General features: G+C 52.3%; 1 protein-coding gene across 3 annotated transcripts in view; it reads left to right on the forward strand.

Moving 5' to 3' along the window:
- SPAG5 (sperm associated antigen 5) overlaps positions 1–24669 on the forward strand; it is a 320831-nt gene that overhangs the window by 262660 nt on the left and 33502 nt on the right. For all 3 annotated transcript variants that reach the window (XM_075335260.1, XM_075335262.1, XM_075335261.1), the window contains 4 exons: positions 8062–8194; positions 14799–14879; positions 15188–15331; positions 15430–15504. In XM_075335260.1, the coding sequence (XP_075191375.1) occupies positions 8062–8194; positions 14799–14879; positions 15188–15331; positions 15430–15504 (433 nt within the window). The remainder of the gene's footprint in view (positions 1–8061; positions 8195–14798; positions 14880–15187; positions 15332–15429; positions 15505–24669) is intronic.

Raw genomic sequence — 24669 nt, forward strand, 5'->3', positions numbered from 1 at the left:
CACATCTAGTAAACAAGTTTTCTTTATCGTTCCTATGGGAGACCCAGACCATGGGTGTTTAGCTTCTACCTCTGGAGGACACACAAAGTACTACACTTAAAAGTGTAGCTCCTCCCCCTGAGCTTATACACCCCCTGGTGAGCAGACCCAGCCAGTTTATCGCTTTGTGTTCAGCAGGCATACATCCACACATGCATTCTCATGATTTTTTTCCTTTTGGAACGAGATTGAAGAGTAGGGTCCACGTCTGGACCCCTGGCATGTCCCTTCTCACCCCACTGTGTCGGTGGTGTTGTAAAGTTGATTCTTAGGCTGGAGCCTTACATGCCGTGCTCCTTCACCATCCCTCCTGGGCTCTGGCTTGAAGTGGGAGCCAGCACGGTCTCCATGCTTGGCAGGAGACCGGTCTCCATCCGCAGCCCTTCAGGACCCTGCTGGAACGGAGCGCTCATCCCCAGGGACCTGGCCCTGCGTCTCAGCAGCTAAGTACCTGAGACGTTTATATTTCGGGGTCCCTGTACTTTATTGTTGGGGGAGAGTGTGCTTATTATGTTTACTGACATTTCCGGCGGGTTCTCTAGCTGTCGCCTGAGAACCGCGCCGATGGTGCCTGCGCGTCGGCCGCGCTGCTCAAATTTAGGCCCCGGCTTCGCCGGAGGCCTAGTTTCTGTTTCACTGCCCTCGCATGTCACTCATGCAGAGGGACAGGCTCGGCTCCTCCCGGCGGCCGTTCTGTACAGGGGAGGGACACTCCCCACTGCAGTGTGTGTCCCCTCCCCTGTAGGTCTCAATGGCCTTCCAGATCCCGCTCCTCAAGCAAGTCCCGCCCCCTCTCTTCGCTCCGGCGGCCATTTTTTCAGCGTTCTCTCTGCGATCAGTCATTGCAGCGCTGGTTTGCAGCATTCCTGCTGAGGTGCTGTGCTTGGGGGTCCGGGCTTCGGGATCTGGAGGGCACACAACACCGCTCCAGCGGTCTGGTAAGCCACAACCGGTCTCCGGTTGTGGACCTCTGTATATACTCTCTGGGGGTCATTCTCTGGCAGAGCCCCCACTCCAGCAGCATGTCTCACACGAGGAGCAAGGCCCCAAAGCTTTATGCTGTATGACCTGCATGTAAGCTCCTGCTGCCTGAACCGAGCACCTTTCCACATTGTGATGCCTGCTCTAACTTGGCGGTGCCACAGCCTGGAGTCTCACCCCCAGTGGTCTCTCAGGCTGCTTTTGCTCCTGTGGCTGAACCCCCGGCTTGGGTAGAATCCTTTTCTAGGTCTATCTCCCAGTCTTTTGCTGAGTCCATGGGACTTCTGTCCAGGACTCTGATGAATATGCATCAGCCCCCTTCACAGGGTGCCTCTGCTGCTAGGGGTCTCTCAGGACCGGAGCTCACAGAGGATTCATCATAAGGGCCCATACCCCGTCCTCCTGAGAAGAGACGCAGGGTTCCCTCTCCCTCCTCCTCCCGTGGCTCTGATTCCAGAGCTGACTCGCAGGATGAGGAGGATGCCTTTACGGGGGGTTCGGAGGCTAACTCCATGTACCCCATTGATCTGTCCGAAAGTGACTCAGATCTTAGTGACTTGATTGCTTCTATTAATTCTGTACTGGATCTCAATCCGCCAGTATCAGAGGAGCAACCCTGTCTGGCAGAAAAGCACCAGTTTACCTTGCCTAAGAAAGCAAAGAGTGTGTTCTTTAACCACTCCAGTTTTTAGGCCGCTGTGACCAAACCCAGGGCCTGTCCTGACAAACTCTTCCCAAAGCGTGGTTCTGATAACCGTTTTCCCTTTCCACCTGAGGTGGTCAAGGAGTGGGCTCATTCCCCAAAGGTAGACCCTCCGGTGTCTAGGCTCGCAGCCCGGACCGTTGTGTCGGTGGCTGATGGCACTTCCCTTAAGGATTCCACTGACCGCCAGATTGACCTTCTGGCCAAATCCGTGTATGAAGCGGCGGGGGCCGCGTTTTCTCCGAATTTTGCAGCAGTGTGGGCTCTCAAAGCCATCTCTGCTTCTCTAGAGGAGATGCATTCCCTCACCAGGGAATCTATGCCCGAAATGGATGCCTTAACTTCCCAAGCTTCGGCCTTTTCATCCTATGCCATGTCAACCATGCTGGAGGCTTCTCACCGCACTGCGGTGGCTTCGGCTAATTCCCTCGCTATCCGCAGAATCTTGTGGCTTCGAGAGTGGAAGGCAGATGCTTCTTCAAAGAAGTACCTTGCTGGGCTCCCTTTTGCTGGGTCCCGGCTGTTCGGAGAACAGCTAGATGAAATTATTAAGGAAGCATCTGGCGGGAAGAGTACTTCCATGCCACAAACCAAAGCCAGGAAACCTGCCCAGGGTAGAAATCAGTCGAGGTTTCGCTCCTTTCGTTCCTCCAACTGGTCGTCCTCTAAGCCCTCGGCCTCGTCCACTAACTCAGCGAAGGACCAGAAATCCAACTGGCGCCCAAAAGCGCGTCCACAGAAGACCGCAGGAGCTGCTGCCACTAAGGCAGCCTCCTCGTGACTATCTGCCCGCTCCAGCAAGTCCTTAGTCGGTGGCAGGCTCTCCCACTTTGGCGACGCTTGGTTTCAACACGTCTCCGATCAGTGGGTGAGAGATATCATCTCCCACGGCTACAGGATAGAATTCTCTTCCAGTCCGCCAAACGTCAGGCCAATGGAGTAATTGTACCGGTTCCCGCTCGGGAACGGTTCAGAGGTTTCTACTCAAATCTCTTCCTAGTTCCCAAAAAGGACGGTACCTTCCGGTCCATCCTGGATCTCAAGCTTCTCAACAAGCATGTTCAGGTGCGGCACTTTCGCATGGAGTCTCTGCGATCAGTCATTGCCTCAATGACCCAAGGGGATTTCCTGGCGTCCATCGACATCAGAGATTCCTATCTGCATGTGCCAATTGCAGTTTCACACCAGCGTTGGCTACGTTTTGCAATTGGAGAAGATTATTTCCAATTTGTGGCTCTCCCCTTCGGGTTGGCCACAGCCCCTCGGGTATTCACCAAGGTCATGGCAGCAGTGATTGTGGTTCTGCACCTACAGGGGTTGGCAGTGCTTCCTTACCTGGACGACCTTCTAGTCAAGGCTTCATCCAGCGCAGACTGTCAGCGGAGTGTCTCGCTCACTCTCGCCACTCTAGCCCAATTCGGGTGGCTTGTCAATCTTCCCAAATCCACTCTGACTCCGACCCAGAGTCTCACGTACCTAGGGATGCAGTTCGAGACTTTGCCGGCACTTGTGAAGTTGCCCTTAGTCAAACAGCAGTCCCTCCAACTGGCGGTGCGCTCTCTGCTGAGGCCCCGCCATTATACCCTCAGGCGTCTGATGCAGGTGTTGGGTCAAATGGTGGCGTCAATGAAGGCTGTTCCCTTTGCCCAGTTCCATCTGCGTCCCCTGCAGCTGAACATTCTCCGCTGTTGGGACAAGCGGCCTTCCTCCTTACACAGGTTAGTGGCTCTGTCGCCACAAACCAGGAGCTCTCTTCAGTGGTGGCTTCGGCCTCTCTTCTCTCCCTGTCCCAGGGACGCTCCTTCCTGGCCCCGTCCTGGGTGATTCTCACCACGGATGCCAGTCTATCCGGCTGGGGAGCGGTATATCTCCACCACAGAGCGCAGGGCACTTGGACTCCGTCCGAGTCAGCCTTTCCAATCAATGTGCTGGAAACCTGAGCCGTGCTTCTAGCTCTCCTAGCTTTTCACCACCTGTTGGCGGGCAGGCTCATTCGAGTCCAGTCAGACAACGCGACAGCGGATGCCTACATCAATCACCAAGGCGGGACACGCAGCCGCCTAGCAATGTTGGAGGTACAACACATCCTTCAATGGGCAGAGGAATCCAAGTCCACCATATCCGCAGTCCACATCCCAGGCGTGGAAAACTGGGAGGCAGATATCTCAGCCGTCAAACCGTGGACGGTGGCGAGTGGTCCCTGCACCCGGCAGTGTTCCAGTCAATCTGCCGCAAATGGGGCACCTTGAACGTGGACCTAATGGCATCCCGTCATAACAACAAGGTTCCCGTTTACGTGGCTCGCTCCCACGACCCTCAGGCATTCGCCGCGGACGCACTGGTTCAAGACTGGTCCCAGTTTCGTCTGTCCTACGTGTTTCCCCCTCTAGCTCTCTTTCCCAGAGTTCTGCGCAAGATCAGAATGGAGGGCTGTCGAGTCATCCTCATTGCACCGGACTGGCCCAGGCGAGCTTGGTATCCAGACCTGCTCCATCTGTCCGTAGAGATGCCGTGGCATCTCCCGGACCGTCCAGACCTACTCTCACAAGGTCCGTTCTTCCGCCTGAATTGTGCGGCTCTCAAATTGACGGCGTGGCTCTTGAGTCCTGGCTCTTGACGGCTTCTGATATTCCTCCTGAAGTCATCTCCACTATGACTCGGGCCCGTAAGTCTTCCTCTGCTAAGATCTATCACAGGACTTGGAAAATTTTCCTGTCATGGTGTCGCTCTACTGACCATCCTCCTTGGCCATTCTCCTTGCCGACCCTTCTGTCTTTTCTACAGTCCGGTCTGCAGCTAGGACTGTCCCTCAACTCTCTCAAGGGACAAGTCTCAGCTCTGTCAGTTCTGTTCCAGCGGCGTCTCGCTCGGCTGGCTCATGTCCGCACCTTCATGCAAGGCGCGTCTCACATCATTCCGCCTTACCGGCGGCCCTTGGATCCCTGGGACCTTAATTTGGTTTTCACGGTTTTGCAGAAACCCCCCTTTGAGCCTCTTAGGGAGGTCTCTTTGCATCGTCTTTCTCAGAAAGTGGCTTTTCTGGTGGCCATAACTTCCCTCAGGAGAGTCTCTGATTTGGCCGCGCTCTCTTCGGAGTCACCTTTTTTAGTGTTTCATCAAGATAAGGTGGTTCTCCGTCCGACTCCGGACTTTCTTCCTAAGGTGGTCTCTCCTTTCCACCTTAACCAGGACATTACCCTACCTTCCTTTTGTCCGGCTCCCGTTCATCGCTTTGAAAAAGCGCTGCATACTCTGGATCTGGTGCGGGCGCTCCGGATCTATGTGTCTCGCACCGCTTCTATTAGGCGGTGCACTTCTCTTTTTGTGCTAACCACAGGTCGGCACAAGGGTCTCTCTGCTTCTAAGCCGACCTTAGCCCGTTGGATCAGATCGACCATTTCGGACGCCTACCAGAGTTCTCAGGTGCCTCCCCCGCCGGGGATCAAGGCACATTCGACCAGAGCTGTTGGTGCCTCTTGGGCTTTCAGGCACCAGGCTACGGCTCAACAAGTCTGTCAGGCTGCCACTTGGACTAGCCTGCATACCTTTTTGAAGCACTACCAAGTGCATGCTCATGCTTCGGCAGATGCGAGCTTGGGCAGACTCATCCTTCAGGCGGCTGTCGCCCATTTGTGAAGTTAGGTTTTGCCTACTTCTTACTTTGTTCGGTTTATTTCCCACCCAGGGACTGCTTTGGAACGTCCCATGGTCTGGGTCTCCCACTGGAACGATGAAGAAAAAGAGAATTTTGTTTACTTACCGTAAATTCTTTTTCTTATAGTTCCGTAATGGGAGACCCAGCACCCTCCCTGTTTCCTGTTGGCACTTTTCTTGTTCCGCGTGTTATCACCGGCTGTTGTCGTGGACAGAGTTTCCGGTTGTTCCGGCTATTGCTCTGTTCTACTTGTGGGTGGCTATTCTCCTTCAGCTTTTGCACTAAACTGGCTGGGTCTGCTCACCAGGGGGTGTATAAGCTCAGGGGGAGGAGCTACACTTTTAAGTGTAGTACTTTGTGTGTCCTCCAGAGGTAGAAGCTAAACACCCATGGTCTGGGTCTCCCATTACGGAACTATAAGAAAAAGAATTTACGGTAAGTAAACAAAATTCTCTTTTTGTTTGAAATGGGCAATATGAAATAGGATTGGGATAACTTACCAGTTGCTAGGGTCTGAACAATGGGATCTCCACCATTCCCAAAAAAAGAGACTTTTCTATGTAAAGTAGAGGTTGAGCATGTGCACCTCTGCTCAATATGTTCTCTCTATGGGATTGCCAGCGATACCAGAGTTCTGTGCTTTGCCATTTTTGGCCGTCCCATTGAGGATGAATTTAGTGGATTTTCACAGGCTCAATTGTAGCACCCATAGGGCAAGAGGTTAACTTTACTCGTCACCAGGCCAATGATGTCGGGTCTGGGAATGTCACTGGTGGCCATGCCCGGCTTTGTGGCCCCGAGGCGTGCAATAAAAGGGGGATTGGAATTGGATGATGGAATGGAAGTTTGTCTCGTGATGCCACCTGTGGTACGCGGCCAGGGATTAGCCACCGCTGCGGCTGCTGTCTTCCAGGGTTGGTGGTATCGCAGCAAGGATGGTTCTGCTCCCCACAGGTGGAGCGGGCCCCGGGGAAGAAGATGAGGGTTGTAGTGATGGCTGGCGCTAAAGGGCCATGCACCGGCAATGAAGGACGGACATGGCAGTTGCGGTACTAGGTCTTTACTCACTGTCCTTTGGTTGCCCAGGAGTACCGGTCTCTGCTGTGATGGGCTTCAGCTGATTCCTGATAAGTTAGAAGTATCCACCGGAATTTGATAGTGTCCTCTCCCAAGGGATGTCTCTCCAGAAATGAGGAACCTGGGCTGAGCTTCCCGCTCCAAGCCGCAGGTTCCGTGAAGAAAAGAATAGTGTCATGCTGCCAGAACTGAAGTCCAGACTTGACTGAAGGTCGTGTAAGGGTTGCTCCTACTTCTACCCCAAGTGGTGCCAGCCCCCCAGGTTGTTACCCTAGTGACCGTGAAAGTCCCATGTCTCATGATGGCCACCCCTCAGCCTAGAGTAGTCCAGTCTCCAGTGAGGAGGTACCTAAGCTGTATGTAAGGTGAAATGCGAAAACACCAGTAGTTAACACTTTCCTTACCCGAGATGAATACTGCATCTTAAGTGAGGTGCAGTACCCTGTGGCGACTGAAGCCACAGGGGCGCCATATGATCACTACACTATTCTGAAAGGGCTCTTCAGAATTCCATTCTCGGGACCACTAGGCATCCCAGTGGTTGGACCAATCAATATGTTATCTCCTATTCTATCAATATAATATACTAGCTGTACTACCCGGCTTCGCCCGGGTTAATAACTGCTGTTAACAAAATAGTCTATCTCTGTCACTTTCCCTGTCTGTCTCTTTTTCTCTCTTTCTCTGTCTATCTCTTTCCCTCTGTCTCTTTCCCTGTGTCTGTCTCTTTGTCTGTCTCTTTCCCTCTCATTCCCTGTCTGTTTCCCTGTGTCTGTCTCTGTCTCTTTGTCTGTGTCTGTCTCTTAACCTGTATCTCTCTTTCCCTGTCTGTCTCTTTCCCTGTCAGTCTGTCTCTTTGTCTGTGTCTGTCTCTTTGTGTCTGTCTTTCACCCTGTCTGTCTGTTTCTTACCCTGTCTGTGTCTGCCTCTTTCCCTGGCTGCATTGTGACACGCCAACATTCCATATAAGGGCGTGGCTGCACATGCTTCTGAAGTTCTGGCTGCACTGTGGCTCCCAGCTCCATTCGCTTTAATGGAGGCAGATTTTTTGGCGAATAACTGTAAAGAGCGGGGTTAAAATTTCCCCTCAAAACATAGCCTATGACGCTCTCGGGGTCCAGACTGAGTGTGCAAAATTTTGTGGCTGTAGCTGCGACGGTGCAGATGCCAATCCCGGACACACACACACACACACACACACACACACACACACACACACACACACACACACACACACACACACACACACACACACACACACACACACACACACACACATATATATATATATATATATACACACACACACACATATACACACACACACACACATATACACATATACACACACATATACACACACACACACACATTCAGCTTTATATATTAGATTAACTTGGTACCACCCCTTTTTTAAAGTGCCCTTCATGTAAAAGCATGTAGCACGTGAATGGTGTTTTTAATATTCTGAATATTTTGGGTCTGCAGATTTATTAATGCCAAGTTCAAGATTTCTGTAATAACGTCTATGTTCTTGTTACGTGTTCTCTGTCATTCCGTAAAAATATTGATGATAATTTGAAATGGATTTTTTTTTTTCTGTCAGCTTATCTTTAAAAGCCAAACTCCAGAGTCAAAGACTTCATCATACATCTGAAGTCCGTGTCCTCCAGGAAGAGCTTGACAACCTGAAAAGGAAATACTGTCTTTTGGATGAGAAAATAAACGGGAAAAACAAGGTGACAGTGCAGAACCTGTAACTCCTGGTTAAATGTTTAAAGGGATCCCGTCAGGTGTAATATACACTCAGAACCACAAGCAGTTCTGGGTGCATCTTGCTAATCCCTGCCTAATTGTCACTATCTAGTAGCATAGATAAAGTGATCTTCAGAAAAAAAGTATTTCTATATATTGTTTCTTATGTTCTAATGAGCGCAGGGATTCGTTGCAAGGTCGTGAGTTCCCTCGGCTAGCCGGCCCACATAGCATGTTAGCACACCCCTGTGGGTGTACGAAGATGCTAAAGAATGCGCAGCTTTGCTGCACATACCTTACTTTCTTTGGCGCTCCATTGGGAGACCCAGACAATTGGGTGTATAGCTATGCCTCCGGAGGCCACACAAAGTATTACACTAAAAGTGTAAAGCCCCTCCCCTTCAGCCTATACACCCCCCGTGCTGCCACGGGCTTTTCAGTTTTTATGCTTTGTGCGAAGGAGGCAGACATCCACGCATAGCTCCACAGCTTGGTCAGCAGCAGCTGCTGACTATGTCGGATGGAAGAAAAGAGGGCCCATAACAGGGCCCCCAGCATGCTCCCTTCTCACCCCACTCTTGTCGGCGGTGTTGTTAAGGTTGAGGTATCCATTGCGGGTACGGAGGCTGGAGCCCACATGTTGTTTTCCTTCCCCATCCCCCTTAGGGCTCTGGGTGAAGTGGGATCCTATCGGTCTCCAGGCACATGAGACCGTGCTCCATCCACAGCTCCTGAGGACTCTGCTGGATAGGAGCCGAGTATCGTTCAGGGACATGGCCCTGCTACTTTGAGGTACTCTGTGTCCCCGTGGGGACCGCGCACAGCAACACTCCAGCATTGCTGGGTGTGCTAGTGCACCGGGGACCGCGGCGCTGACTGCGTTTGTGCCTTTACACACTGCAGCGTCGCTGAGTGTGTTAGTGTATGGGGACTGCCGCGCTGACCGCCGCTGCCATTGTTATCACTGCGGCGCGGCTGGGACTGTTAGTGCGCCGGGGACTTCCGCGCCGACCGCGCTTATACGGCGGCCGCGCTTATAACTTTAGTCCCCGGCTTTTGCGGCCTAGTCTCATTCTTTTCCCGCCCCCAGGCCTGCCAGTCAGGGGAAGGGCGGGACGCTGTAAAGGACGTCAGCAACTGAGGCTGGAGCATGCTTTGCATACTCCACCCCCCTCACTGTGCACAGTGGGGCACCAGATTCCCGCACTTTCTAGGGCACGCCCACGGCCCCCTCCTCTCCTCAGGACGCCGGCAGCCATTCCTGTCAGCTCTGCTAACGCTGGAGAAGGGAGACAAGCTCAGGGGAGCTAGCTGATCAGGATTCTGATCCTGAAGCCGCTCTCAACCTTGATACTCCTGATGGGGACGCCATAGTGAATGATCTTCTTGCGTCCATCAATCAAATGTTGGATATTTCTCCCTCAGCTCCTCCAGTGGAAGAGTCAGCTTCTCAGCAGGAGAAATTCCGTTTCAGGTTTCCTAAGCGTACAATGAGTATGTTTCTGGACCACTCTGACTTCAGAGAGGCAGTCCAGAAACACCGAGCTTGTCCAGATAAGCGTTTTTCCAAGCGCCTTAAGGATACACGTTACCCCTTCCCCCCTGACGTGGTCAAGGGCTGGACTCAGTGTCCCAAGGTGGATCCTCCAATCTCCAGACTGGCGGCTAGATCCATAGTTGCAGTGGAAGATGGAGCTTCACTCAAGGATGCCACTGACAGACAGATGGAGCTCTGGTTGAAATCCATCTATGAAGCTATCGGCGCGTCTTTTGCTCCAGCATTCGCAGCCGTATGGGCACTCCAAGCTATCTCAGCTGGTCAGGCGCAAATTGACGCACTCACACGTACGTCTGCGCCGCAGGTGGCGTCCATAACCTCTCAAACGTCGGCATTTGCGTCCTACGCTATTAATGCTGTCCTGGACTCTGCGAGCCGTACGGCGGTTGCAGCCGACAATTCGGTGGCAATACGCAGGGCCTTGTGGCTACGGGAATGGAAGGCAGATTCGGCTTCCAAAAAGTGCTTAACTGGTTTGCCATTTTCTGGCGACCGCTTGTTTGGTGAGAGATTGGATGAAATCATCAAACAATCCAAGGGAAAGGAAACATCCTTACCCCAGGCCAAACCAAAAACACCCCAACAGAGGAGGGGACAGTCGAGGTTTCGGTCTTTTCGGGGGGCGGGCAGGTCCCAATTCTCCTCGTCCAAAAGGCCTCAGAAGGATCAGAGGAACTCCGACGCATGGCGGTCCAAATCACGCCCTAAAAAGACCGCCGGAGGTGCTGCTACCAAGGCGGCTTCCTCATGACTTACGGCCTCCTCACACCGCATCCTCGGTCGGTGGCAGGCTCTCCCGCTTTTGCGACACCTGGCTGCCACAAGTAAAAGACCGTTGGGTGAGAGACATTTTGTCTCACGGTTACAGGATAGAGTTCAGCTCTCGTCCTCCGACTCGATTCTTCAGAACATCTCCGCCTCCCGAGCGAGCCGAGGCTCTTCTGCAGGCGGTGGGCATTCTGAAGGCAGAAGGAGTGGTGGTCCCGGTTCCTCTTCAGCAACAGGGTCACGGTTTCTACTCCAACCTGTTTGTGGTTCCAAAGAAGGACGGGTCTTTCCGTCCTGTTTTGGATCTAAAACTGCTCAACAAACACGTAATGACCAGGCGGTTCCGGATGGAATCCCTCCGCTCCGTCATCGCCTCAATGTCCCAAGGAGATTTCCTAGCATCGATCGATATCAAAGATGCTTATCTCCACGTACCGATTGCTCCAGAGCATCAGCGCTTCCTGCGCTTCGCCATAGGAGACGAACACCTTCAGTTCGCGGCACTGCCGTTCGGCCTGGCGACAGCCCCAAGGGTTTTCACCAAGGTCATGGCTACAGTAGTTGCGGTCCTCCACTCTCAGGGTCACTCGGTGATACCTTACTTAGACGATCTGCTGGTCAAGGCACCCTCTCAAGAGGCATGCCAACACAGCCTCAACGTTACTCTGGAGATTCTCCAGAGTTTCGGGTGGATCATCAATTTTCCAAAGTCAAATCTGACACCGGTCCAATCGCTGACATATCTTGGCATGGAGTTTCATACTCTTCCAGCGATAGTGAAGCTTCCGCTGGACAAACAGCGTTCACTACAGACAGGGGTACAATCTCTCCTTCAAGGTCGGTCACACCCCTTGAGGCGCCTCATGCACTTCCTGGGGAAGATGGTGGCAGCAATGGAGGCAGTTCCTTTCGCGCAGTTTCACCTGCGTCCTCTTCAATGGGACATCCTACGCAAATGGGACAGGATGCCGACGTCCCTAGACAGGAACGTCTCCCTCTCTCAGGCAACCAAAGCTTCCCTTCGGTGGTGGCTTCTTCCCACCTCATTATCGAAGGGGAAATCCTTCCTACCCCCATCCTGGCCGGTGGTCACGACGGACGCGAGTCTGTCAGGGTGGGGAGCAGTTTTTCTCCACCACAGGGCTCAGGGTACGTGGACTCAGCAAGAGTCCTCACTTCAGATCAATGTTCTGGAGATCAGGGCAGTGTATCTTGCCCTAAAAGCGTTCCAGCAGTGGCTGGAAGGCAAGCAGATCCGAATTCAGTCGGACAACTCCACAGCGGTGGCTTACATCAACCACCAAGGTGGAACACGCAGTCGGCAAGCCTTCCAAGAAGTCCGGCGGATTTTGATGTGGGTGGAAGCCACGGCCTCCACCATCTCCGCAGTTCACATCCCGGGCGTAGAAAACTGGGAAGCAGACTTTCTCAGTCGCCAGGGCATGGACGCAGGGGAATGGTCCCTTTACCCGGACGTGTTTCAGGAGATCTGTTGCCGCTGGGGGATGCCAGACGTCGACCTAATGGCGTCACGGCACAACAACAAGGTCCCAACATTCATGGCTCGATCTCAAGATCACAGAGCTCTGGCGGCAGACGCCTTAGTTCAGGATTGGTCGCAGTTTCAGCTTCCTTATGTGTTTCCCCCTCTGGCACTGTTGCCCAGAGTGTTACGCAAGATCAGGGCCGACTGCCGCCGCGCCATCCTCGTCGCTCCAGACTGGCCGAGGAGGTCGTGGTACCCGGATCTGTGGCATCTCACGGTCGGCCAACCGTGGGCACTGCCAGACCGCCCAGACTTGCTGTCTCAAGGGCCGTTATTCCATCTGAATTCTGCGGCCCTCAACCTGACTGTGTGGCCATTGAGTCCTGGATCTTAGCGTCTTCAGGATTATCTCAAGAGGTCATTGCCACCATGAGACAGGCTAGGAAACCAACGTCCGCCAAGATCTACACAGGACGTGGAAAATATTCCTGTCGTGGTGCTCTGCTCAGGGTTTCTCTCCCTGGCCATTTGCCTTGCCCACTTTTCTGTCCTTTCTTCAATCCGGATTGGAAAAGGGTTTGTCGCTAGGCTCCCTTAAGGGACAAGTCTCTGCGCTCTCTGTGTTTTTTCAGAAGCGCCTGGCCAGACTCCCACAGGTACGCACGTTCCTGCAAGGGGTTTGTCACATCGTCCCTCCTTACAAGCGTCCGTTAGAACCCTGGGATCTGAACAGGGTGCTGATGGTTCTTCAGAAACCACCGTTCGAGCCAATGAGGGATATTTCGCTCGCACGCCTTTCGCAGAAAGTGGTTTTTCTAGTAGCAGTCACTTCACTTCGGAGAGTGTCTGAGCTAGCAGCGTTGTCATGCAAAGCTCCTTTCCTGGTGTTTCACCAGGACAAGGTGGTTCTGCGTCCGGTTCCGGAATTCCTCCCTAAGGTGGTATCCCCCTTTCATCTCAATCAGGATATCTCCTTACCTTCTTTTTGCCCTCATCCAGTTCACCAGTGTGAAAAGGATTTGCACTTGTTAGATCTGGTGAGAGCACTCAGAGTCTACATTTCTCGTACGGCGCCCCTGCGCCGCTCGGATGCACTCTTTGTCCTTGTCGCTGGCCAGCGTAAAGGGACACAAGCTTCCAAATCAACCCTGGCTCGGTGGATCAAGGAACCAATTCTCGAAGCTTATCGTTCCTCGGGGCTTCCGGTTCCCTCAGGGCTGAAGGCCCATTCTACCAGGGCCGTGGGAGCGTCCTGGGCCTTGCGACACCAGGCTACGGCTCAGCAGGTGTGTCAGGCAGCTACCTGGTCGAGCCTGCACACTTTCACGAAACACTATCAGGTGCATACCTATGCTTCGGCAGATGCCAGCCTAGGTAGGCAAGTCCTTCAGGCGGCGGTTGCCCACCTGTAGGACGGAGCCGTTACGGCTCTATTATGAGGTATTATTTACCCACCCAGGGACTGCTTTTGGACGTCCCAATTGTCTGGGTCTCCCAATGGAGCGCCAAAGAAGAAGGGAATTTTGTTTACTTACCGTAAATTCCTTTTCTTCTAGCTCCAATTGGGAGACCCAGCACCCGCCCCTGTTTTTGTGTACACATGTTGTTCACGTTGAATGGTTTCAGTTCTCCGATATTCCTTCGGATTGAATTTACTTTAAACCAGTTTATAATTTTTTCCTCCTTCTTGCTTTTGCACCAAAACTGAGGAGCCCGTGGCAGCACGGGGGGTGTATAGGCTGAAGGGGAGGGGCTTTACACTTTTAGTGTAATACTTTGTGTGGCCTCCGGAGGCATAGCTATACACCCAATTGTCTGGGTCTCCCAATTGGAGCTAGAAGAAAAGGAATTTACGGTAAGTAAACAAAATTCCCTTCTTTTATGGCAGCCGGCGGAGGATGGATGCGCTCTGCACATGATCTGCAGTCCCCTGATCATTCACACTAAACAGCTTCCCGGCTTCTGTAAGGTATAGTGCACATGACCGGAAGTCCCGGAAAATCCGGATCATGCGCAGTGCGCATCCATCCTCCACCAGCTGCCATCAAGAATGAGGTATGTGCGGCGTTGTTGCACATTCATTAGCATGTTAGTATGCCCACAGGACGGCTATGTGGGCCGGCCAGCCAAGGGAACTCACACCCTTGTGACTAGTCCCTGGCCTCTTTAGCATATAATAAACAGTCTTTATAAATACTTTTTCAGAAGATCTCTATATCTGTGCTAGTGTATACAGGGACAGTTAGGCAGGGATTAGCAGTATGCACCCAGAGCTGCTCGTGGTTCTGGGTACATATTGCACCTGACAGGTTCACTTTAATGGTTCTCATTTCTACTGTAGATTTAATAGGGTGGTCCGGTCTTCTGATGAAACTCTGCAGTCACTCTGTGACTTCAGACTTTTGAATCTTGACAGCACACATACCACACGCCGTGAGGCTTGTCTGGTGTGAGCGGCAAGATCCGGCGGTCATATGATGACGTATATGATTTGCATACTTCCGGCCACATTCTGACTAGACGCTCAAGACAAGGGAATTGAGTGAGGCCGTGCACATCTAGATGGAATGTGTCCGGAAGCATGCAAATCTCATACTTGACTGCCGAATAAATGCCCGCTCTCGCCACTGGTTTTAGGTTTTCAAAGAATATACTTAGAAAAAACAAACAAACCTCTATACAGTTAATCCTTTTGCTATTGGATGTATACTTCTACTGTGCTAATGATGTGATGTGACTAGAGACGTAATGACTGATACAAAGGTTTTGTCTGCAGTGCATCAGCGAACTCCAGGAGGTTGTGAATCAACAAGAGCAGAAAATATTACAGCAGTTTAGTGAGGCGAAAAAAAGAGAGGTAACAAATCTCTGTAGTCATGTACTTCATTGTCTTATGAGACCTAAGCTGTGATTATGGAGTACTATGTCAAAATAACCATTGTTTCCTTGATGATCTTCTCAGTTTCTCCAGCACTTGTGCTCCATCTTCTCAGTACTGTTCAGCCAGTCATTGGCTCCAGCACACGCGTGCCATGTACCTCCACATCAGTGCTGAGGTCAAAACAACTTCAGTGTAATAACTTCGGTGGCCATAAGGCTAATGAGACTTTTTTCTTTCAAGTGATGGCACATGCAGGTTTTCATAATTAAATCTATTTTTATTAGGGCCTTATTCAGGAAAGTGCAGAGTTACAGTTGTCTTTAAAGGTTTGTGAAAAAGAGGTGGAAGTCTTGAAACAAGAACTAGCTCAGGACTTCCCAACCGCTGCAAGGACCTGGATTCAGGAGAAACTGATTTTGCACAAGGATGTGAGTCTGATTACTCTGCCTTTTCTATATTGAAAGTCTTCTATACGTTATTTCTTTTTCATGTTATCCACCTTAATTTTGTATTTTTTTTCCCATAGTTAATTACAATGAGAGAGAAACTAGTTGATCTTGATTTTTCAAAATCGGAATCCATTCAGCGACTATTGAGACACGTAAGTATCTTCCTCATTGACAAAGTCACTTAAGAAAAATCTTTTTACATTCACTACAGATGTTACTGTTCTGTTTGAGTTTCCTCCTAAGTCATAGATGGCTGACTAACCTATCTTTTTAAAGGAGTAATCTACTACATGGACAATCCCTTCTCATTCCCCATGTTTCCCCCGGTAAAATAAAAAGACTTTCTTTGTCGCTCCATTGGGAGACCCAGACAATTGGGTGTATAGCTTCTGCCTCCGGAGGCCACACAAAGTATTACACTTTAAAAAGTGTAACCCCTCCCCTCTGCCTATACACCCTCCCGTGCATCACGGGCTCCTCAGTTTTATGCTTTGTGTGGAAGGAGGCACACATCCACTCAGCTTCTCATTTTAGTTATATCGGTTGGAAGAAAAGTGGGCTCCCACGGGGCCCCCGGCATGTTCCCTTCTCACCCCACTAAGTCGGCGGTGCTGTTAAGGTTGAGGTACCCATTGCGGGTACAAAGGCAGGAGCCTCATGCCGTCTCCTTCACCATCCCTTTGCGGCTCTGGGAGAAGTGGGATCCTGAGCGGTCATCCAATCACTGGGACCGTGCTCCCTCCGCAGCCCCTGGGGGAATCTGTCGGACAGGAGTTGGTTAATCCTCAGGGACCGGGCCCTGCATCACTAAGGTACTCTGTACCCCCATGGGGGATGTGCATGGAGCGCCTACATCCCGGACGCTGTGCATGGAGCGCCTACATCCCGGACGCTGCAGCAGCTGCTTATTTGTGACGGCCGGCGGACTTCCGCGCCAACCGCGCCTGTTTGTCGGCCGCGGTATTAAATTTAGGCCCCGGCTTCAATTGCGGCCTAGTAGCAAAACTCCCGCCCCCGGACCTGTCTATCAGGGATAAGGGCGGGACTGCCGACCTGACGTCGGCTGTGAGGGCCAGGGCATCCTGTATGTTCCTCCCCCCCTCACTGATCACTGTGGGGACTCCAGATTCCCGCACTTTTCTAACGCCGTCCACGGCTTCTCTCCTCCCCTGAGAGCTCCGGCAGCCATTTTTTTGGCACTCTGCCTGTGGAAGTTTTCCTGGAAAGAGCTCTGCAACGCTGGGAGACCTAAGGCAGGGAATCTGGAGGACACACACTCCGCTTTTTAGCGGTCGGTAAGCCACACCGGTCACCCGGTGCTGGTCCCCTTAGGGTGCCGGAATAGATACTATATATATTTATATATTTCTGTTCGGTCGGGCTGTATATCCTTCCCATATACCCTCAGTGATCACTCTCCTAGGAGACAACAGCATGTCGTCCACAAGGAGCAAGGGGGCCAAAACACAGGGTTATTTTGCGACCTGTACCTCTTGTGTGGCTAAGTTACCTGCGGGTTCCACCTACCCTCACTGTGAGCAATGCTCAACCCCTGTTTTACTTCCACAACCGGAGCCTCGGTCACTAGTGGGCCCCTCGGCTCAGGTAGAATCCATTGCTCTACCTGTCCAGGCGGCAGGGACAGAGTTTGCAGTCTTTGCTGAAAAACTCTGAGTCACTCTCACAATCCGTGGCTCAGTCCATGGACAAATGGTCTGCCAAGCTGCTGGAAGCTTTGCAGTCCAGACCAGTCCCTACACAGGCCCCGGGCCCTGTTGGATCTTCACCCCCAGGCCCCTCTCTGTCCGCGCCGCAGCACGTTCCCAGGGGGGGCCCTAGGTCTCACGTGGAGGACTCCGGCCCGGACCATAGTCCCAGACCGGCTAAGCGGGCCCGCTGGGAATCTTCCCCGACTTCTTCACGCTGCTCGGGTTCCCAGCGTGAGGACTCTCTGGAGGACGAGGCGGACGTCGCAGCTCAGTGCTCTGACACTGACGTTGCTCTCAATCTTGATACACCTGAAGGGGACGCCATAGTAAATGACCTTATCTCGTCCATCAACCAGGTGTTAGATATCTCTCCCCCGCCGCCACCTGTAGAGGAGTCGACTTCTCAGCAGAAGAAATACCAGTTTCGGTTCCCTAAACGTACACGGAGTGCGTTTTTCGATCACTCTAACTTCAGAGATGCTGTCCAGAAGCCCAGAGCGGTTCCGGACAAGTGCTTTACTAAGCGCCTTACTGACACACGTTACCCCTTCCCCTCTGACGTTGTTAAGGGTTGGGCTCAATGTCCCAAGGTGGATCCCCCAGTCTCTAGATTGGCGGCTAGATCTGTGGTATCGGTTGCAGATGGATCATCGCTAAAAGATGCCACTGACAGGCAGATAGAGCTCCTGGTGAAATCCATCTATGAAGCCACGGGCGCGTCTTTTGCCCCGGCCTTTGCAGCCGTGTGGGCACTACAAGCTATCTCAGCTTGTCTGGCTGAGATTAATGCGGTCACACGTAATTCTGCTCCGCAGGTTGCGTCTTTCACTTCTCAGGCGTCAGCTTTTTCTTCCTACGCCATGAACGCAGTTTTAGACTCTGCTAGCCGTACAGCGGTGGCATCCGCTAACTCTGTGGCAGTCCGCAGGGCCATGTGGCTGCGCGAATGGAAGGCAGACTCGGCTTCCAAGAGGTTCTTAACCGGTTTGCCGTTTGCTGGCGACCGCTTGTTTGGTGAACGATTGGATGAGATTATTAAGGAATCCAAGGGAAAGGACTCCTCCTTACCCCAGTCCAAACCAAAGAGACCTCAGCAACGGAAAATACAATCGAGGTTTCGGTCCTTTCGTCCCTCCGCCAAGCCCCAATCCTCTTCGTCCAGCAGGCCGGAGAAAGGCCAGAGGAACTCCTATGCGTGGCGGTCCAAGTCACGCCCCCAAAAGGCCGCAGGAGGCACTGCTTCCAAGGCGGCCTCCTCATGACTCTCGGCATCCCCGAACCGCATCCTCGGTCGGTGGCAGGCTCTCCCGCTTTTGCGACGCCTGGTGGCCACATGTTCAAGACCGATGGGTGAGAGACATTCTGTCTCACGGTTACAGGATAGAGTTCAGCTCTCGTCCCCCGACTCGTTTCTTCAGAACATCTCCGCCCCCCGAGCAAGCCAATGCACTTTTTCAGGCGGTGAACGCTCTGAAGACAGAAGGAGTTGTGATCCCTGTTCCCCTCCAGGAACATGGTCGCGGCTTTTACTCCAACTTGTTCGTGGTGCCAAAGAAGGACTGTTCATTCCGTCCCGTCCTGGACCTCAAACTGCTCAACAGACATGTGAGCACCAGACGGTTTCGGATGGAATCTCTCCGCTCTGTCATCGCTTCGATGTCACAAGGAGACTTCCTAGCATCGATCGAAATCAAGGATGCTTATCTCCATGTGCCGATCGCACCCGAACATCAACGCTTTTTGCGTTTCGCCATCGGAGACGAACACCTTCAGTTCGTGGCATTGCCTTTCGGCCTGGCGACAGCCCCACGGGTGTTCACTAAGGTCATGGCATCTGTTGTGGCGGTCCTACACTCGCAGGGCCACTCGGTGATTCCCTATTTAGACGATCTTCTGGTCAGGGCACCCTCTCAGATGGCGTGTCAAAACAGCCTTACAGTCGCTCTGGCGACTCTCCAGCAGTTCGGGTGGATCATCAACTTCCCAAAATCCAAGTTGACACCGACCCAATCACTGACGTACCTTGGGATGGAGTTTCATACTCAGTCAAGAGTAGTCATGCTACTGCTGGACAAACAGCTTTCGCTGCAGGCAGGGGTGCAATCTCTTCTTCGGGGTCAGGCACACCCCTTGAGGCGCCCCATGCAATTCCTGGGGAAGATGGTGGCAGCGATGGAGGCAGTGCCCTTCGCGCAATTCCATCTGCGGCCACTCCAGTGGGACATTCTCCGCAAATGGGACAGGAGGTCGACTTCACTCGACAGGAACGTCTCTCTTTCCCTTGCAACCAAGACGTCACTTCAGTGGTGGCTCCTTCCCAACTCTCTATCGCAGGGAAAATCCTTCCTACCCCCCACCTGGGCTGTGGTCACGACGGACGCGAGCCTGTCAGGGTGGGGGGCGGTTTTTCTCCACCACAGGGCTCAGGGAACCTGGACTCCAATAGAGTCATCCCTTCAGATCAATATTCTGGAGATAAGGGCAGTGTAGCCCTATTGGCCTTTCATCGGTGGCTGGAGGGCAGGCAGATCCGGATCCAGTCGGACAACGCCACTGCCGTCGCATACATCAACCACCAAGGCGGCACTCGCAGTCGTCAAGCCTTCCAGGAAGTCCGACGAATTCTGCAGTGGGTGGAAGCCACAGCTTCCACCATCTCCGCAGTTCACATCCCGGGCGTAGAAAACTGGGAAGCAGATTTTCTCAGCCGACAGGGCATGGACGCGGGGGAATGGTCTCTGCACCCAGACGTGTTTCGAGAGATCTGTCGCCGCTGGGGAACGCCGGACGTCGATCTCATGGCGTCACGGCACAACAACAAGGTCCCGGCATTCATGGCCCGGTCTCAAGATCACAGAGCTCTGGCGGCGGACGCATTAGTTCAGGATTGGTCGCAGTTTCGACTGCCCTATGTATTTCCTCCTCTGGCGATGCTGCCCAGAGTGCTGCGCAAAATCAGGTCCGACTGTCGTTGCGCCATTCTCGTCGCTCCAGATTGGCCGAGGCGATCGTGGTACCCGGATCTGTGGCATCTCACGGTGGGTCAACCGTGGGCGCTCCCAGACCGCCCAGACTTGCTGTCACAAGGGCCGTTTTTCCATCTGAATTCTGTGGCCCTCAACCTGACTGTGTGGCCATTGAGTCCTGGCTCCTAGCGTCTTCAGGATTATCTCAGGATGTCATTGCCACTATGAGACAGGCCAGGAAACCAACGTCCGCCAAGATCTATTACAGATCTTGGCGGATCTTCTTATCCTGGTGCTCTGATAATGGTTTTACTCCCTGGCCATTTGCCTTACCCACTTTTCTTTTATTCCTTCAATCCGGAATGGACAAGGGTTTTTCACTTGGCTCTCTCAAGGGACAAGTATCGGCGCTCTCCGTATTTTTTTCAAAAGCGCCTGGCCAGGCTTCCGCAGGTCCGCACGTTCCTGCAGGGAGTTTGCCACATAGTCCCACCTTACAAGCGTCCGCTGGAACCCTGGGACCTTAACAGGGTGCTAACGGCTCTTCAGAAACCACCTTTCGAGCTGCTGCGGGATGTCTCTTTATCACGTCTTTCGCAGAAGGTGGCATTTCTAGTGGCAGTTACATCACTCCGAAGAGTGTCGGAGCTTGCAGCGCTGTCATGCAAAGCCCCCTTCCTGGTTTTTCACCAGGATAAGGTGGTTCTGCGTCCTGTCCCGGAATTTCTCCCTAAGGTGGTATCCCCCTTTCATCTCAATCAGGATATCTCCTTACCTTCATTTTGCCCTAATCCAATTCACCAATGCGAAAAGGATTTGCACTCGTTAGATCTGGAGAGAGCACTCCGGTTCTACGTTTCTCGCTCGGCGCCCCTGCGCCGTTCAGATGCGCTCTTTGTCCTTGTCGCTGGCCAGCGTAAGGGTTCGCAGGCTTCCAAGTCAACCTTGGCTCGGTGGATCAAGGAACAGATTCTTGAAGCCTACCGTTCTTCTGGGCTTCCGCTTCCTTCAGGGCTGAAAGCCCATTCTACCAGAGCCGTGGGTGCGTCCTGGGCATTGCGGCACCGGGCTACGGCTCAGCAGGTGTCAGGCAGCTACCTGGTCTAGTCTGCACACTTTCACGAAACACTATCAGGTGCATACCTATGCTTCGGCAGACGCCAGTCTAGGTAGGCGAGTCCTTCAGGCGGCGGTTGCCCACCTGTAAGAGGGGGCCGTTTTCGGCTCTTTTTATCGAGGTATTCTTTTACCCACCCAGGGACTGCTTTTGGACGTCCCAATTGTCTGGGTCTCCCAATGGAGCGACAAAGAAGAAGGGAATTTTGTTTACTTACCGTAAATTCCTTTTCTTCTAGCTCCTATTGGGAGACCCAGCACCCGCCCCTGTGCCCTTCGGGCTGGTTGTTCTTTTGTGTACACATGTTGTTCATGTTGAATTGTTCGTTTGGTTTTCAGTTCTCCGAACATCCTTCGGATTGAATTTACCTTAGACCAATTTATAGGTTTTCCTCCTTCCTGCTTTTGCACCAAAACTGAGGAGCCCGTGATGCACGGGAGGGTGTATAGGCAGAGGGGAGGGGTTACACTTTTAAAGTGTAATACTTTGTGTGGCCTCCGGAGGCAGAAGCTATACACCCAATTGTCTGGGTCTCCCAATAGGAGCTAGAAGAAAAGGAATTTACGGTAAGTAAACAAAATTCCCTTCTTTGCCATTCACTAGCTGATTCTGACCAGACACCAGTCTTCTGGGCTGAGGAAGAGTTTCTCCACCATATGACACAAGGCCATTCGAGCACTCTGGAAACTTTTCTTCCCATCAACATCTTGGGGCTCATGGCAATTTTCCTCCTTCACTAGCAAGGTGTTCTAGTGAGACACCCTATTTGAGACCAGATAGACAAATCCTCAGGCCTGGTGTACATTATTCACCAGTGCGACAAAGGCAACAAAACAACATAACTGTCTACACAAATTCTCTTTTGGGCCGAAGGCCTGTCCCACTGATCTCGACTGTTAACGTTCTTAACCCCCTTAACGACCTCAGGCAGTAAAGTTACTCCTAGAGGTCATAGTGTTACTTCCCCCCCCCCAGCTGCCACGGGCAAGTCGTGGGGGGGGGGGGATCAGCGCACATGTTAGCTGGTTTTTACTTATACAGCTGGAGTGTGCCTACCAGGTACGAGCAGATCCGCAATCTGACCGTACCTGTTAACCCCTTAAATGAAACTGTCATTAGCATCATTAGAATAGCGGTATTCCGTTAGTCACAGCCCGACACCGGAAATCACGTGATGTGATTACGTGCATCCGATGGTTGTCATGGTAGCACAGGGTCATGTGATGACTCCTGGAGCTCACATGACTCACTCCCTATCTCACACAGAAGAGAGCTGTGTGAGATAGGAGATGAGCATATATGGTGTTCACAGCTGTGTAGCAATGAACAGCAGATATGAATGAGCGATCAGACTGCTGATTCTTATAGCCCCCTAGGTGGACTAGGAAGATGAAAAAAAAAAAGTTTAAAAAAAAAGTTCAAATCACCCCTTTTTCACCCCATTGAAAATGAAAAAGGGTTAAAAAAATAAAAAATATACACACATTTGGTATCGCCGCGTTCAGTAATGCCCAAGCTAACGAAATAAGATTGATTTTATATCGGTAAACGGCGTAACATAAAAAAAATTTTAATCTCCAAAATTACATTTTTTGGTTGCCACATATTTTGCGCAAGATGCAATAACAGGCGATCAAAACGTAGCATCTGCGTAAAAATGGTACCGTTAAAAATATCAGCTCAAGACGCTAAAAATAAGCCATCACTGAGCCATAAATCCCGAAAAATGAGAATGGTACGGGTTGAGGAAAATGGCGCAACACATACGTCACTTTTTTTGGACAAGCTTCTGAATGTTTTTTAACTTCTTGGATAAAAGTAAACCTATTCATGTTTAGAAAAATTAGCAAAGAGAAAAGTTGGGCACTGCAGCCTAGGTTGCCAGGCAGTAGAGCCGTACTCACAGTTCTGGAGCAATCAGCTGTTTTCTGGACGTCATATGTTCCTGGGCTGATGGTGCCTGACCGAGTGGTGCTCAGCGAGCAGCATAGCAAAGTTCCAGTAATCCAGAAAAAGAAGGCGGCAGCTCACAGGGTAAGTGGCCAAAAAACTTTTATTCTGCTATCGCAGACCAGCTCAGGAACAGTGGGGGGAGGACGGAGTGCAGGGACGGGGAGTGGACGACAGCCTGTTTCGCGCTGAAACAGGCTGTCGTCCGCTTCCTGTCCCTCCACTCCGTCCTCCCCCCAGTGTTCCTGAGCTTGTCTGCGATAGCAGAATAAAGTTTTTTGGCCACTTACCCTGTGAGCTGCCGCCTTCTTTTTCTGGATTACTGGAAGTATTAATGCTTGGTGTCCATGAACTTGTACCGACCTGAGGCATCACAGCGACACATCAGTTTTACCATATAATAAATGCAGTGAATAAAATATCTCAAAAACAAAATGTGCAGTTGCACTTTTTTTTGCTATTTTTCTGCATTTGGAATTTCTTTGTCGCTCCATTGGGAGACCCAGACAATTGGGGTGTATAGCTTCTGCCTCCGGAGGCCACACAAAGTATTACACTTAAAAGTGTAAACCCCTCCCCTCTGCCTATACACCCCCCCGTGCATCACGGGCTCCTCAGTTTTTATGCTTTGTGTTGAAGGAGGCACACATGCACGCAAGCTCCACAATTTAGTCAGCAGCAGCTGCTGACTATATCGGATGGAAGAAAAGAGGGCCCATAACAGGGCCCCCAGCACGCTCCCTTCTCACCCGACTCTGGTCGGCGGTGCTGTTAAGGTTGAGGTACCCATTGCGGGTACAAAGGCTGGAGCCACATGCTGTTTTCCTTCCCCATCCCTTAGGGGCTCTGGGTGAAGTGGGATCCTAACCGGTCACCATGCACTGGGACCGTGCTCCCTCCGCAGCCCCTGGGGGAATCTGCTGGACAGGAGACCGGGTATCGTCAGGGACAGGCCCTGCTCCTCTGAGGTACTCTGTGTCCCCTTGGGGACGGCGCATAGAGCGCCTGTGTAATGGACGCTGCAGCAGCTGCTGGGTGTGTTTGTGCGCCGGGACTACCGCGCTGACCGCGCTTGTTTGCCGGCCGCGCTTATAACTTTACTCCCCGGCTTTTGCGGCCTAGTACCGCATACTCCCGCCCCCGGGCCTGCCAGTCAGGGGTAAGGGCGGGACGCTGCACTGGACGTCAGCGCTGAGGGCTGGAGCATACTTAGTATCCTCCTCCCCCCTCACTGAGCACCGTGGGGCACCAGATTCCCGCACTTTCTGAGGCACGCCCACGGTCCCCTCCTCCTCTGAGAACGCTGGCAGCCATTCCTATCAGCACTTCTGACGCTGGAGAACTTCAGAGGGGAGACAACACCGAGCTCCACAGCTCTGGGAGGCCCAGGCAGGGAATCTGGTGGTCACACAACCGCTGAGGGCGGTCGGTAAGCCGCACCTGTTACTAGGTGCTGGCCCCCCTGGGTGCCGAAGTGTATATTTATATGCTTATATTGTATACATTTCTTCAGCGCTCTATTGGGAGACCCAGACGATTGGGGTATAGCTACTGCCCTCTGGAGGCCACACAAAG

This window comes from Anomaloglossus baeobatrachus, chromosome 2 (assembly GCF_048569485.1).
Source record: "Anomaloglossus baeobatrachus isolate aAnoBae1 chromosome 2, aAnoBae1.hap1, whole genome shotgun sequence".
Classification (NCBI taxonomy): domain Eukaryota; kingdom Metazoa; phylum Chordata; class Amphibia; order Anura; family Aromobatidae; genus Anomaloglossus; species Anomaloglossus baeobatrachus.